The 15201-nt window shown below is 39.9% G+C and overlaps 1 protein-coding gene across 3 annotated transcripts in view; it reads right to left on the minus strand.

Moving 5' to 3' along the window:
• LOC118948700 (caskin-1) overlaps positions 1-15201 on the minus strand; it is a 130257-nt gene that overhangs the window by 114868 nt on the left and 188 nt on the right. For all 3 annotated transcript variants that reach the window (XM_090194636.1, XM_090194635.1, XM_090194637.1), the window contains exon 1: positions 14562-15201. This exon is cut by the window's right edge and continues 188 nt beyond it. In XM_090194636.1, the coding sequence (XP_090050762.1) occupies positions 14562-14655 (94 nt within the window). In that variant the 5' untranslated portion in view covers positions 14656-15201. The remainder of the gene's footprint in view (positions 1-14561) is intronic.

Genomic DNA, 15201 nt, shown 5'->3' on the forward strand with positions numbered 1-15201 from the left:
TGTAGAGAAGACAGGAGAGGAGTGGTGTAGAGAGGACAGGAGAGGAGTGGTGTAGAGAAGGCAGGAGAGGAGGGCAGGAGAGGAGTGGTGTAGAGAGGACAGGAGAGGAGTGGTGTAGAGAGGACAGGAGAGGAGTACAGGAGAAGAGTGGTGTACAGAGGACAGGAGAGGAGGACAGGAGAGGAGTGTGTTGGAGAGGACAGGAGAGGAGTGGTGTGAAGAGGACAGGAGAGGAGTGGTGTAGAGAGGACATGAGAGGTGTAGAGAGGACAGGAGAGGAGTGGTGTAGAGAGGACAGGAGAGGAGTGGTGTAGAGAGGACAGGAAAGGAGTGGTGTAGAGAGGACAGGAGAGGGGGACAGGAGAGGAGTGGTGTAGAGAGGACAGGAGATGAGTGGTGTAGAGAAGGAAGGAGAGCAGGACAGGAGAGGAGTGGTGTAGAGAGGACAGGAGAGAAGGACAGGAGAGGAGGACAGGAGAGGAGGACAGGAGAGGAGTGGTGTAGAGAGGACAGGATAGGAGGAGGAGAGGAATGGTGTAGAGAGGACAGGAGAGGAGTGGTGTAGAGAGGACAGGAGAGGAGTTGTGTAGAGAGGACAGGAGAGGAGGACAGGAGAGGAGTGGTGTAGAGAGGACAGGAGAGGAGTGGTCTAGAGAGGACAGGAGAGGTGTAGAGAGGACAGGAGAGGAGGACAGGAGAGGAGTGGTGTAGAGAGGACAGGAGAGGAGGGCAGGAGAGGAGTGGTATAGAGAGGACAGGAGAGGAGGAGGAGAGGACAGGAGAGGAGTGGTGTAGAGAGGACAGGAGAGGAGGACAGGAGAGGAGTGGTGTAGAGAGGACAGGAGAGGAGGACAGGAGAGGAGTGGTGTAGAGAGGACAGGAGAGGAGTGGTGTAGAGAAGGCAGGAGAGGAAGACAGAAGAGGAGTGTTGTAGAGAGGACAGGAGAGGAGGAGAGGAGTGGTGTAGAGAGGACAGGAGAGGAGGACAGGAGAGGAGTGGTGTAGAGAGGGCAGGAGAGGAGTGGTGTAGAGAGGACAGAAGAGGAGGGCAGGAGAGGAGTGGTGTAGAGAGGACAGGAGAGGAGTGGTGTAGAGAGGACAGGAGAGGAGTGGTGTGGAGAGAACAGGAGATGAGGACAGGAGACGAGTGGTGTAGAGAGCAAACTAACCTTAACCCTAAACCCTAACCAGCTAGCTACTAACCCAAAACCCTAACCAGCTAACCAGCTAGCCACTAACCCTAAACCCTAACCAGCTAGCTACTAACCCTAAACCCTAACCAGCTAGCCAGCTAGCTACTAACCCAAAACCCTAACCATCTAACCAGATAGAAACTAACCCAAACCAGCTAGCTACTACCAATAACCAGCTAGCCAGCTAGCTACTAACCCTAACCAGCTAGCCAGTTAGCTACTAACCCTAACTAGTTAGCCAGCTAGCTACTAACCCTAACCAGTTAGCCAGCTAGCTACTAACCCTAACCAGTTGGCCAGCTAGCTACTAACCCTAAACCCTAACCAGCTAGCCAGTTAGCTACTAACCCTAACCAGTTAGCCAGCTAGCTACTAACCCTAACCAGTTGGCCAGCTAGCTACTAACCCTAAACCCTAACCAGCTAGCCAGATAGCTACTAACCCTAACCAGCTAACTACTAATGCTAACCAGCTGGCCAGCTAGCTACTAACCCTAAACCCTAACCAGCTAGCCAGCTAGCTACTAACCCTAACCAGCTAGCCAGTTAGCTACTAACCCTAAACCCTAACCAGCTAGCTACTAACCCTAAGCAGCTAGCCAGCTAGCTACTAACCCTAACCAGTTAGCCAACTAGCTACTAACCCTAAACCCTAACCAGCTAGCCAGATAGCTACTAACCCTAAACCCCTATAGCGCTAGCAGTCAGGTTCGGGAGGAGTCTGCTACTAGCTACTAACAATAACCAGCTAGCTACTAACCCTAACCAGCTAGCCAGTTAGCTACTAACCCTAACCAGTTAGCCAGCTAGCTACTAACCCTAACCAGTTAGCCAGCTAGCTAATAACCCTAAACCCTAACCAGCTAGCCCGATAGCTACTAACCCAACCAGCTAGCTACTAACCCTAACCAGCTGGCCAGCTAGCTACTAACCCTAACCAGCTGGCCAGCTAGCTACTAACCCTAAGCAGCTAGCCAGCTAGCTACTAACCCTAAGCAGCTAGCCAGTTAGCTACTAACCCTAAACCCTAAGCAGCTAGCCAGCTAGCTACTGACCCTAAGCAGCTAGCCAGCTAGCTACTAACCCTAAACCCTAAGCAGCTAGCCAGCTAGCTACTAACCCTAAACCCTAAGCAGCTAGCCAGCTAGCTACAAACCCTAACCAGCTAGCCAGTTAGCTACTAACCCTAAGCAGCTAGCCAGTTAGCTACTAACCCTAAACTCTAAGTAGCTAGCCAGCTAGCTACTAACCCTAAGCAGCTAGCCAGCTAGCTACTAACCCTAAACCCCTATAGCGCTAGCAGTCAGGTTTGGGAAGAGTCTGACTGCATGTTGCGTCTGTTCTGTTGCAGACAACCAGAAGCTGTGATGATGCTCTCACAGAGCACACATCAACACCCAGAGACATGAAATTAGATGGGAGGAGAGGAACAGAGAGAGAGAGAGAGAGAGAACGGGTGGGTGGGGGGAGAGAGAGAGAGAACGAAAGAGAGAGATGATTTATTTTTTACCTTTATTTAACTAGGCAAGTCAGTTAAGAACAAATTATTATTGAATTAGAGGGGAGGAGAGGAAGAGAGAGAGAGAGACTTCCAAATGTATGACCATATTAGAGACAAACATATTTCCCTCAGATTACACAGACCCACAAAGAATTCCAAAACAAATCCAATTTTGATAAACTCCCATATCTACTGGGTGAAATACAACTGTCTGCCATCAAAGCAGCAAGATGTGTGACCTGCTGCCACAAGAAAAGGGCAACCAGTGAAGAACAAACACCATTGTAAATACAACCCATATTTATGTTTATTTATTTTCCCTTTTGTACTATTTGCACATCTTTACAACACTGTATATAGACATAATATGACATTTGTAATGTCTTTATTGTTTTGAAACTTCTGTATGTGTAATGTTTACTGTTCATTTTTATTGTTTATTTCACTTTTGTTTAGTATCTACTTCACTTGCTTAGGCAATGTAAACACATGTTTCCCGAGCCAATAAAGCCCCTTGAATTGAATAGAGAGAGCAACAGAGGCACAGTTACAGAGTGAGAGAAATTAGAGGGGAAGAGAGAGAGACAGAGAGAGACAGAGAGACAGAGAGAGTAAGAGAGAGAGAGCGAGAGAGAGAGAGAGAGAGAGAGAGAGAGAGAGAGAGAAAGAGAGAGAGAGAGAGAGAGAGAGAGAAAGAGAGAAATAGAGAGAAAGAGAGAGAGAGAAAGAAAGAGAAAGAGAGAGAGACGAAGGGAGGAGAGAAGCTCAGAAGTTCTAATTGAAATCTAATTATCACCTTAAGTCCCTGCTGATACCACGTCACACACACACACACACACACACAGAGAGAGAGAGAGAGAGACACAGAGAGAGAGACACACACACACACAGACACAGAGAGAGCAGCCTGGTCTCATAGACTAGACGTAACATAATACACGTAAATCCAGTACTTTCATGGTTAGATTGATATGTTACTCTCGGTAACCCTAGTTGGTACGGTTACATAAGATAGAAGGTTACTTCAGTTGGTTTGTCGGGGTGGATGGGAAGGCGCAGCAATCCAACGTCTTGCAACCCAACGGTTGAGTGTTTAAAACTACTTAGCATGTTAGCTAACATTGGGTTAACCAGCAGGTAGCCTAGTGGTTCGAGCGTTGGACTAGTAACCGAAAGGTTGCAAATTCAAATCCCCGAGCTGACAAGGTACAAATCTGTCGTTCTGCCCCTGAAGAAAGCAGTTAACCCACTGTTCCTAGGCCGTCATTGAAAATAAGAATTTGCTCTTAACTGGCTTGCCTAGTTAAATAAAGGTTAAAAAAACAACCTTAACCCCTAGCCTAGCTAACGTTTGCCACAAAGCTAACATTAGCGATAGTCACATCCACAAATTAATACATACCTTCGTAATTGGGGTGTCCCGGATATACTTTACAATGTTACGTATACCCCTGAGTCCAGGTTGCACACACACCAACAACATCTGCCGTCTTTACACACCAATAACTCTCGTCCCCGAGAGCAGTAGTAGTCCTACTGTAGAACACACGCCGTCTCTCTCTCACACACACACACACCATGTCCCTCTCACACACACACACACACACACACACACACACACACACACACACACACACACACACACACACACACACACACACACACACACACACACACCATGTCTCTCTCTCTCACACACACACACACCATGTCCCTCTCACACACACACACACACACACACACCATGTCCTTCACACACACACACCATGTCCCTCTTTCACACACACACACACACACCATGTCCCTCACACACACACACCATGTCCCTCTCTCTCTCACACACACACACACACACCATGTCCCTCTCTCACACACACACACACACACCAATAACCCTCGTCCCCGAGAGCAGTAGTAGTTCTACTGTAGAACACACCATGTCTCTCTCTCTCTCACACACACACACACACACACACACACACACACACACACACACACCATGTCCCTCTCTCACACACACCATGTCTCTCACACACACACACACCACGTCTCTCTCTCACACACACCACGTCTCTCACACACACACCAAGTCTCTCTCACACACACACACCATGTCCCTCTCACACACACACACACACCACGTCTCTCTCTCACACACACACACCATGTCCCTCTCTTTCACACACACCACGTATCTCTCTCACACACACACCATGTCTCTCACACACACACACCAATAACTCTCGTCCCCGAGAGCAGTAGTAGTCCTACTGTAGAACACACCATGTCCCTCTCACACACACACACACACACACACACCATGTATCTCTCTCTCACACACACAGCATGTCACATACACAGGCTGTAGTATATCTAGTCTCGCCAGTAGGCAAGCGATTATGGTCTATATTAGGTCTATAACAATATTAGGTCTATATTAGGTCTATAACAGCATTAGGTCTATATTAGGTCTATAACAATATTAGGTCTATATTAGGTCTATAACAATATTAGGTCTATATTAGGTCTATAACAGTATTAGGTCTATAACAGCATTAGGTCTATAACAATATTAGGTCTATAAGAGTATTAGGTCTATAACAGCATTAGGTCTATAACAGCATTAGGTCTATAACAGCATTAGGTCTATATTAGGTCTATAACAATATTAGGTCTATAAGCGTATTAGGTCTATAACAGCATTAGGTCAATAACAGTATTAGGTCTATATTAGGTCTATAACAGCATTAGGTCTATAACAGCATTAGGTCTATAACAGCATTAGGTCTATATTAGGTCTATAACAGCATTAGGTCTATATTAGGTCTATAACAATATTAGGTCTATAAGAGTATTAGGTCTATATTAGGTCTATATTAGGTATATAACAGCATTAGGTCTATATTAGGTCTATAACAGTATTAGGTCTATAACAGTATTAGGTCTATAACAATATTAGGTCTATAACAGCATTAGGTCTATAACAGCATTAGGTCTATAACAGCATTAGGTCTATAACAGCACTAGGTCTATAACAGCATTAGGTCTATAACAGCATTAGGTCTATATTAGGTCTATAAGAGTATTAGGTCTATATTAGGTCTATAACAGTATTAGGTCTATAACAGTATTAGGTCTATAACAATATTAGGTCTATAACAGCATTAGGTCTATAACAGCATTAGGTCTATATTAGGTCTATAACAGTATTAGGTCTATAACAGTATTAGGTCTATAACAATATTAGGTCTATAACAGCATTAGGTCTATAACAGCATTAGGTCTATAACAATATTAGGTCTATAAGAGTATTAGGTCTATAACAGCATTAGGTCTATAACAGCATTAGATCTATATTAGGTCTATAACAGCATTAGGTCTATATTAGGTCTATAACAGTATTAGGTCTATAACAGTATTAGGTCTATAACAATATTAGGTCTATAACAGCATTAGGTCTATAACAGCATTAGGTCTATAACAATATTAGGTCTATAACAGCATTAGGTCTATAACAGCATTAGGTCTATATTAGGTCTATAACAACATTAGGTCTATGACAGCATTAGGTCTATAACAATATTAGGTTTATAGCAGCATTAGGTCTATAGCAGCATTAGGTCTATAACAGCATTAGGTCTATATTAGGTCTATATTAGGTCTACAACAGCATTAGGTCTATATTAGGTCTATAACAGCATTAGGTCTATATCAGGTCTATAACAGCATTAGGTCTATAACAGTATTAGGTCTATAACAGCATTAGGTCTATAACAGCATTAGGTCTATAACAGCATTAGGTCTATAACAGTATTAGGTCTATAACAGCATTAGGTCAATATCAGGTCTATATTAGGTCTATAACATAATTAGGTCTATAACAGCATTAGGTCAATATTAGGTCTATATTAGGTCTATAACAGAATTAGGTCTATAACAGCATTAGGTCTATATTAGGTCTATAACAGTATTAGGTCTATAACAGCATTAGGTCTATATTAGGTCTATAAAAGTATTAGGTCTATAACAGCATTAGGTCTATAACAGCATTAGGTCTATAACAGCATTAGGTCTATAACAGTATTAGGTTTATAACAGTATTAGGTCTATAACAGCATTAGGTCTATATTAGGTCTATAACAGCATTAGGTCTATATTAGGTCTATAGAAGAATTAGGTCTATATTAGGTCTATAACAGTATTAGGTCTATAACAGTATTAGGTCTATAACAGCATTAGGTCTATAACAGCATTAGGTCAATATTAGGTCTATATTAGGTCTATAACAGCATTAGGTCTATAACAATATTAGGTCTATAATAGAATTAGGTCTATATTAGGTCTATAACAATATTAGGTCTATAACAATATTAGGTCTATAACAGCATTAGGTCTATAACAGCATTAGGTCTATAACAGTATTAGGTCTATAACAGTATTAGGTCTATAACAGCATTAGGTCTATATTAGGTCTATATTAGGTCTATAACATAATTAGGTCTATAACAGCATTAGGTCAATATTAGGTCTATATTAGGTCTACAACAGAATTAGGTCTATAACAGCATTAGGTTTATATTAGGTCTATAACAGTATTAGGTCTATAACAGCATTAGGTCTATATTAGGTCTATAAAAGTATTAGGTCTATAACAGCATTAGGTCTATAACAGCATTAGGTCTATAACAGCATTAGGGTATATTAAGTCTATAACAGCATTAGGTCTATAACAGTATTAGGTCTATAACAGTATTAGGTCTATAACAGCATTAGGTATATATTAGGTCTATAACAGCATTAGGTCTATATTAGGTCTATAACAGAATTAGGTCTATATTAGGTCTATAACAGTATTAGGTCTATAACAGTATTAGGTCTATAACAGCATTAGGTCTATAACAGCATTAGGTCTATAACAGCATTAGGTCTATATTAGGTCTATATTAGGTCTATAACATAATTAGGTCTATAACAGCATTAGGTCAATATTAGGTCTATATTAGGTCTATAACAGCATTAGGTCTATAACAATATTAGGTCTATAACAGCATTAGGTCTATATTAGGTCTATAACAATATTAGGTCTATAACAATATTGGGTCTATTACAGCATTAGGTCTATATTAGGTCTATATTAGGTCTATAACAGTATTAGGTCTATAACAGCATTAGGTCAATATTAGGTCTATATTAGGTCTATAACAGTATTAGGTCTATAACAGCATTAGGTCTATAACAATATTAGGTCTATAACAGCATTAGGTCTATATTAGGTCTATAACAATATTAGGTCTATAACAGCATTAGGTCTATATTAGGTCTATAACAGCATTAGGTATATAACAGCATTAGGTCTATATTAGGTCTATAACAATATTAGGTCTTTAACAGCATTAGGTCTATATTAGGTATATAACAGCATTAGGTCTATAACAGCATTAGGTCTATAACAATATTTGGTCTATAACAGCATTAGGTCTATATTAGGTCTATAACAGCATTAGGTCTATAACAATATTAGGTCTATATTAGGTCTATAACAGTATTAGGTCTATAACAGCATTAGGTCAATATTAGGTCTATAACAGCATTAGGTCAATATTAGGTCTATAACAGTATTAGGTCTATATTAGGTCTATAACAGCATTAGGTCTATAACAATATTAGGTCTATATTAGGTCTATAACAGCATTAGGTCTACAACAGCATTAGGTCAATATTAGGTCTATAACAGCATTAGGTCAATATTAGGTCTATAACAGTATTAGGTCTATATTAGGTCTATAACAATATTAGGTTTATAACAGCATTAGGTCAATATTAGGTCTATAACAGTATTAGGTCTATATTAGGTATATAACAGCATTACGTCCATATTAGGTCTATAACCGTATTAGGTCTATAACAGCATTAGGTCTATATTAGGTCTATAACAGTATTAGGTCTATAACAGCATTAGGTCTATATTAGGTCTATAACAGCATTAGGTCAATATTAGGTCTATAACAGCATTAGGTCTATAACAGTATTAGGTCTATATTAGGTCTATAACAGCATTGGGTCTATAACAGTATTAGGTCTATAACAGCATTAGGTCTATAACAGTATTAGGTCTATAACAGCATTAGGTCTATATTAGGTCTATAACAGCATTAGGTAAATAACAGAATTAGGTCTATAACAGCATTAGGTCTATAACAGTATTAGGTCTATATTAGGTCTATAACAGCATTGGGTCTATAACAGTATTAGGTCTATAACAGCATTAGGTCTATATTAGGTCTATAACAGCATTAGGTCAATATTAGGTCTATAACAGCACTAGGTCTATAACAGCATTAGGTCTATAACAGCATTAGGTCAATATTAGTTCTATAACAGCATTATGTCTATATTAGGTCTATAACAGCATTAGGTCTATAACAGCATTAGGTCTATAACAGCATTAGGTCAATATTAGGTCTATGACAGCATTAGGTCTATATTAGGTCTATAACAGCATTAGGTCTATAACAGCATTAGGTCTATATTAGGTCTATATTAGGTCTATAACAGCATTAGGTCTATAACAGTATTAGGTCTATAACAGCATTAGGTCTATAACAGCATTAGGTCTATAACAGCATTAGGTCTATAACAGCATTAGGTCTATAACAGCACTAGGTCTATATTAGGTCTATAACAGCATTAGGTCAATATTAGGTCTATAACAGCATTAGGTCTATAACAGCATTAGGTCTATATTAGGTCTATATTAGGTCTATAACAGCATTAGGTCTATATTAGGTCTATAACAGCATTAGGTCTATAACAGCATTAGGTCTATATTAGGTCTATATTAGGTCTATAACAGCATTAGGTCAATATTAGGTCTATAACAGCATTAGGTCTATAACAGCATTAGGTCTATATTAGGTCTATAACAGCATTGGGTCTATAACAGTATTAGGTCTATAAAAGCATTAGGTCTATAACAGCATTAGGTCTATATTAGGTCTATAACAGCATTAGGTCAATATTAGGTCTATAACAGCACTAGGTCTATAACAGCATTAGGTCTATAACAGCATTAGGTCAATATTAGTTCTATAACAGCATTAGGTCTATATTAGGTCTATAACAGCATTAGGTCTATAACAGCATTAGGTCTATAACAGCATTAGGTCAATATTAGGTCTATAACAGCATTAGGTCTATATTAGGTCTATAACAGCATTAGGTCTATAACAGCATTAGGTCTATATTACGTCTATATTACGTCTATAACAGCATTAGGTCAATATTAGGTCTATAACAACAGTAGGTCAATATTAGGTCTATAACAGCATTAGGTCTATAACAGTATTAGGTCTATAACAGCATTAGGTCTATAACAGCATTAGGTCTATAACAGCATTAGGTCTATAACAACACTAGGTCTATATTAGGTCTATAACAGCATTAGGTCAATATTAGGTCTATAACAGCATTAGGTCTATAACAGCATTAGGTCTATATTAGGTCTATATTAGGTATATAACAGCATTAGGTCTATATTAGGTATATAACAGCATTAGGTCTATAACAGCATTAGGTCTATATTAGGTCTATATTAGGTCTATAACAGCATTAGGTCAATATTAGGTCTATAACAGCATTAGGTCTATAACAGCATTAGGTCTATATTAGGTCTATAACAGCATTGGGTCAATATTAGGTCTATAACAGCATTAGGTCTATAACAGCATTAGGTATAAATTAGGTCTATATTAGGTCTATAACAGCATTAGGTCTATATTATGTCTATAACAGCATTAGGTCTATAACAGCATTAGGTCTATATTAGGTCTATATTACGTCTATAACAGCATCAGGTCAATATTAGGTCTATAACAGCATTAGGTCAATATTAGGTCTATAACAGCATTAGGTCTATAACAGCATTAGGTCTATAACAGCATTAGGTCTATAACAACATTAGGTCTATATTAGGTCTATATTAGGTCTATAACAGCATTAGGTCAATATTAGGTCTATAACAGCATTAGGTCTATAACAACATAAGGTCAATATTAGGTCTATAACAGTATTAGGTCTATAACAGCATTAGGTCTATAACAGCATTAGGTCTATAACAGCATTAGGTCTATAATAGGTCTATAACAGCATTAGGTCTATAACAGCATTAGGTCTATAACAGCATTAGGTCTATATTAGGTCTATAACAGTATTAGGTCTATAACAGCATTAGGTCTATGACAATATTAGGTCAATAACAGCATTAGGTCTATAACAGCGTTAGGTCTATAACAATATTAGGTCAATAACAGCATTAGGTCTATAACAGCATTAGGTCTATATTAGGTCTATAACAGAATTAGGTCTATAACAGCATTAGGTCTATAACAGCATTAGGTCTATATTAGGTCTATAACAGTATTAGGTCTATAACAATATTAGGTCTATATTAGGTCTATAACAATATTAGGTCTATATTAGGTCTATAACAGTATTAGGTCAATATTAGGTCTATAACAGCACTAGGTCTATATTAGGTCTATATTAGGTCTATAACATAATTAGGTCTATAACAGCATTAGGTCAATATTAGGTCTATATTAGGTCTATAACAGCATTAGGTCTATAACAATATTAGGTCTATAACAGCATTAGGTCTATATTAGGTCTATAACAATATTAGGTCTATAACAATATTGGGTCTATTACAGCATTAGGTCTATATTAGGTCTATATTAGGTCTATAACAGTATTAGGTCTATAACAATATTAGGTCTATATTAGGTCTATAACAATATTAGGTCTATATTAGGTCTATAACAGTATTAGGTCAATATTAGGTCTTTAACAGCACTAGGTCTATAACAGTATTAGGTCTATAACAGTATTAGGTCTATAACAGTATTAGGTCTATAACAGCATTAGGTCTATAACAGCATTAGGTCAATATTAGGTCTTTAACAGCATTAGGTCTATAACAGCATTAGGTCTATATTACGTCTATAACAGTATTAGGTCTATATTAGGTTTATAACAGTATTAGGTCTATAACATTATTAGGTCTATAACAGCATTAGGTCTATAACAGCATTAGGTCTATATTAGGTCTATAACAGCATTAGGTCTATATTAGGTCTATAACAGAATTAGGTCTATATTAGGTCTATAACAGTATTAGGTCTATATTAGGTCTATAACAGTATTAGGTCTATATTAGGTCTATAACAGTATTAGGTCTATAACATTATTAGGTCTATAACAGCATTAGGTCTATAACAGCATTAGGTCTATAACAGCATTAGGTCTATATTAGGTCTATAACAGCATTAGGTCTATATTAGGTCTATAACAGAATTAGCTCTATATTAGGTCTATAACAGTATTAGGTCTATATTAGGTCTATAACAGTATTAGGTCTATAACAGCATTAGGTCTATATTAGGTCTATAACAGCATTAGGTCTATATTAGGTCTATAACAGAATTAGGTCTATAACAGTATTAGGTCTATAACAATATTAGGTCTATAACAGCATTAGGTCTATATTAGGTCTATAACAGCATTAGGTCTATAACAATATTAGGTCTATAATAACATTAGGTCTATAACAGCATTAGGTCTAGTGGCTATACAGGGGGTACCGGTACAGAGTCAATGTGGAGGCTATGTACAGGGTGTACCGGTACAGAGTCAATGTGGAGGCTATATACAGGGTGTTACGGTACAGGGTCAATGTGGAGACTATATACAGGGGTTACAGAGTCAATGTGGAGGCTATATACAGGGGGTACCAGTACAGAGTCAATGTGGAGGCCATATACAGGGGGTACCGGTACAGAGTCAATGTGGAGGCTATATACAGGGGGTTACGGTACAGAGTCAATGTGGAGGCTATATACAGGGGGTTACGGTACAGAGTCAATGTGGAGGCCATATACAGGGTATTACGGTACAGAGTCAATGTGGAGGCTATATACAGGGGGTACAGAGTTATTGTGGAGACTATATACAGGGGGTACAGAGTCAATTTGGAGGCTGTATACAGGGGGTACCAGTACAGAGTCAATGTGGAGGCCATATACAGGCGGTACCAGTACAGAGTCAATGTGGAGGCTATATGCAGGGGGTACCTGGTACAGAGTCAATGTGGAGACTATATACAGGGGGTACCGGTACAGAGTCAATGTGGAGGCTAAATACACGGGGTACAGAGTTATTGTGGAGGCTATATACTCTGTACCGGTACCCCTGTATATAGTCTCCACATTGACTCTGTACCGGTACCCCCTGTATATAGCCTCCACATCGACTCTGTACCGGTACCCCCTGTATATAGCCTCCACATTGACTCTGTACCGTAATACCCTGTATATGGCCTCCACATTGACTCTGTACCGTAACCCCTGTATATAGCCTCCACATTGACTCTGTACTGGTACCCCCGGTATATAGCCTCCACATTGACTCTGTACCGGTACCCCCCCCCTGTATATAGCCTCCACATTGACTCTGTACTGGTACCCCCTGTATATAGCCTCCACATTGACTCTGTACCGGTACCCCCTGTATATAGCCTCCACATTGACTCTGTACCCCCTGTATATAGTCTCCACATTGACTCTGTACCGGTACCCCCTGTATATAGCCTCCACATTGACTCTGTACCCCCTGTATATAGCCTCCACATTGACTCTGTACCGGTACCCCCTGAATATAGCCTCCACATTGACTCTGTACCGTAATACCCTGTATATAGCCTCCACATTGACTCTGTACCGTAATACCCTGTATATAGCCTCCACATTGACTCTGTACCGTAATACCCTGTATATAGCCTCCACATTGACTCTGTACCGTAATACCCTGTATATAGCCTCCACATTGACTCTGTACCTTAATACCCTGTATATAGCCTCCACATTGACTCTGTACCGTAATACCCTGTATATAGCCTCCACATTGACTCTGTACCGTAATACCCTGTATATAGCCTCCACATTGACTCTGTACCGTAATACCCTGTATATAGCCTCCACATTAACTCTGTACCGTAATACCCTGTATATAGTCTCCACATTAACTCTGTACCGTAATACCCTGTATATAGCCCTATTGTTATTTTCTGCTGCTCTGTAATTATTTGTAATTATTATCTGTTTTAAATATATATTATTTTTAGGTATTTTCTTAAAACTGCATTGTTGGTTAAGGGCTTGTAAGTAAACATTTCACTGTAAGGTGTAATACCTGTTGTATTCAACATTTCACTGTAAGGTGTAATACCTGTTGTATTCAACATTTCACTGTAAGGTGTAATACCTGTTGTATTCAACATTTCACTGTAAGGTGTAATACCTGTTGTATTCAACATTTCACTGTAAGGTGTAATACCTGTTGTATTCAACATTTCACTGTAAGGTGTAATACCTGTTGTATTCAACATTTCACTGTAAGGTGTAATACCTGTTGTATTCAACATTTCACTGTGAGGTGAAATACCTAAAGGTGTAATACCTGTGGTGTTCGGCAAATAAAATTTGATTTGATTTGATTTAATCTCCCTCATCATCCTCCTCATCATCATCAATTCCCTCATCTGCCTCATCATCATCATCAATTCCCTCATATTCCTCATCATCATCATTACCCTCATCATCTCTCTCTATCACACACATGTACAAACGCGTGTTTATCGACATCACATCGGATTTGTCCCAACCTGCGGGATACACACATACATCAAACACACACCCCGCCACTGTCCTGACATCGTTGTGAAGCATGCGTTTGGTCTGCGTGTGTGTGCGTGTGCGTGTGCATGCCAGTGTGTGTGTCCAGTGTGTGGGTCAGAGAGAGCAAGGGGGTACTGACTGGTTTTCCCGGGCCTGGGTCGCTGGAGAAGCCGCTGCGCCGTCAGAAGATCCTCGGTCTTCACCGCATGAAGCAGGTCCTGGTCCTTACCCATCCTCTCTCTATCCCTCTCCTCTATCCCCCTCTCTATCCCTCTCCTCTTCCCCCTCTCTCTATCTCCCTCGTCGTTAATCCCTTCCGTTCATCCTCCAGTCAGTCAGCGGGCCACAGCAGCAGATGTATAGGGGTTGGGTGGCTGCGATAAGGCTACAGTAGAGAACAGCTACCCGCTGTCTGAATCCCTCAGACCGACAGACGAACCGATGCCCGTTATACCAACCCTCCTCCTCCTCCTCTCTGTCTCTCTCTCCGGCCTGCCCTCTGTCCGCGACGGGGCGGCCTCTCCCCTGGTAGAGGTTAAGAGCGCGAGACGCACAGTATTCCAAACAGATTTTCCGGTGTGCTGATTTTCACCGAGCTGTGTGTGCGTGCTTTACGTGCATGTGACGGGAGAGCTCGAGCTCACACTCACACTCCTCCCAGTTCCCGCTGTTAAATTCCGTTGTTATCAAAGCATCAGAACGAACAGAACCAGCCGCTCCGTCATCAGAACGAAACAAACGGTGATATTTTAATGTTACCATCAGTTCGCACCACGGCT

The sequence above is a fragment of the Oncorhynchus mykiss genome, chromosome 13 (assembly GCF_057628025.1).
Source record: "Oncorhynchus mykiss isolate SJ-2025 chromosome 13, ASM5762802v1, whole genome shotgun sequence".
Lineage (NCBI taxonomy): Eukaryota > Metazoa > Chordata > Actinopteri > Salmoniformes > Salmonidae > Oncorhynchus > Oncorhynchus mykiss.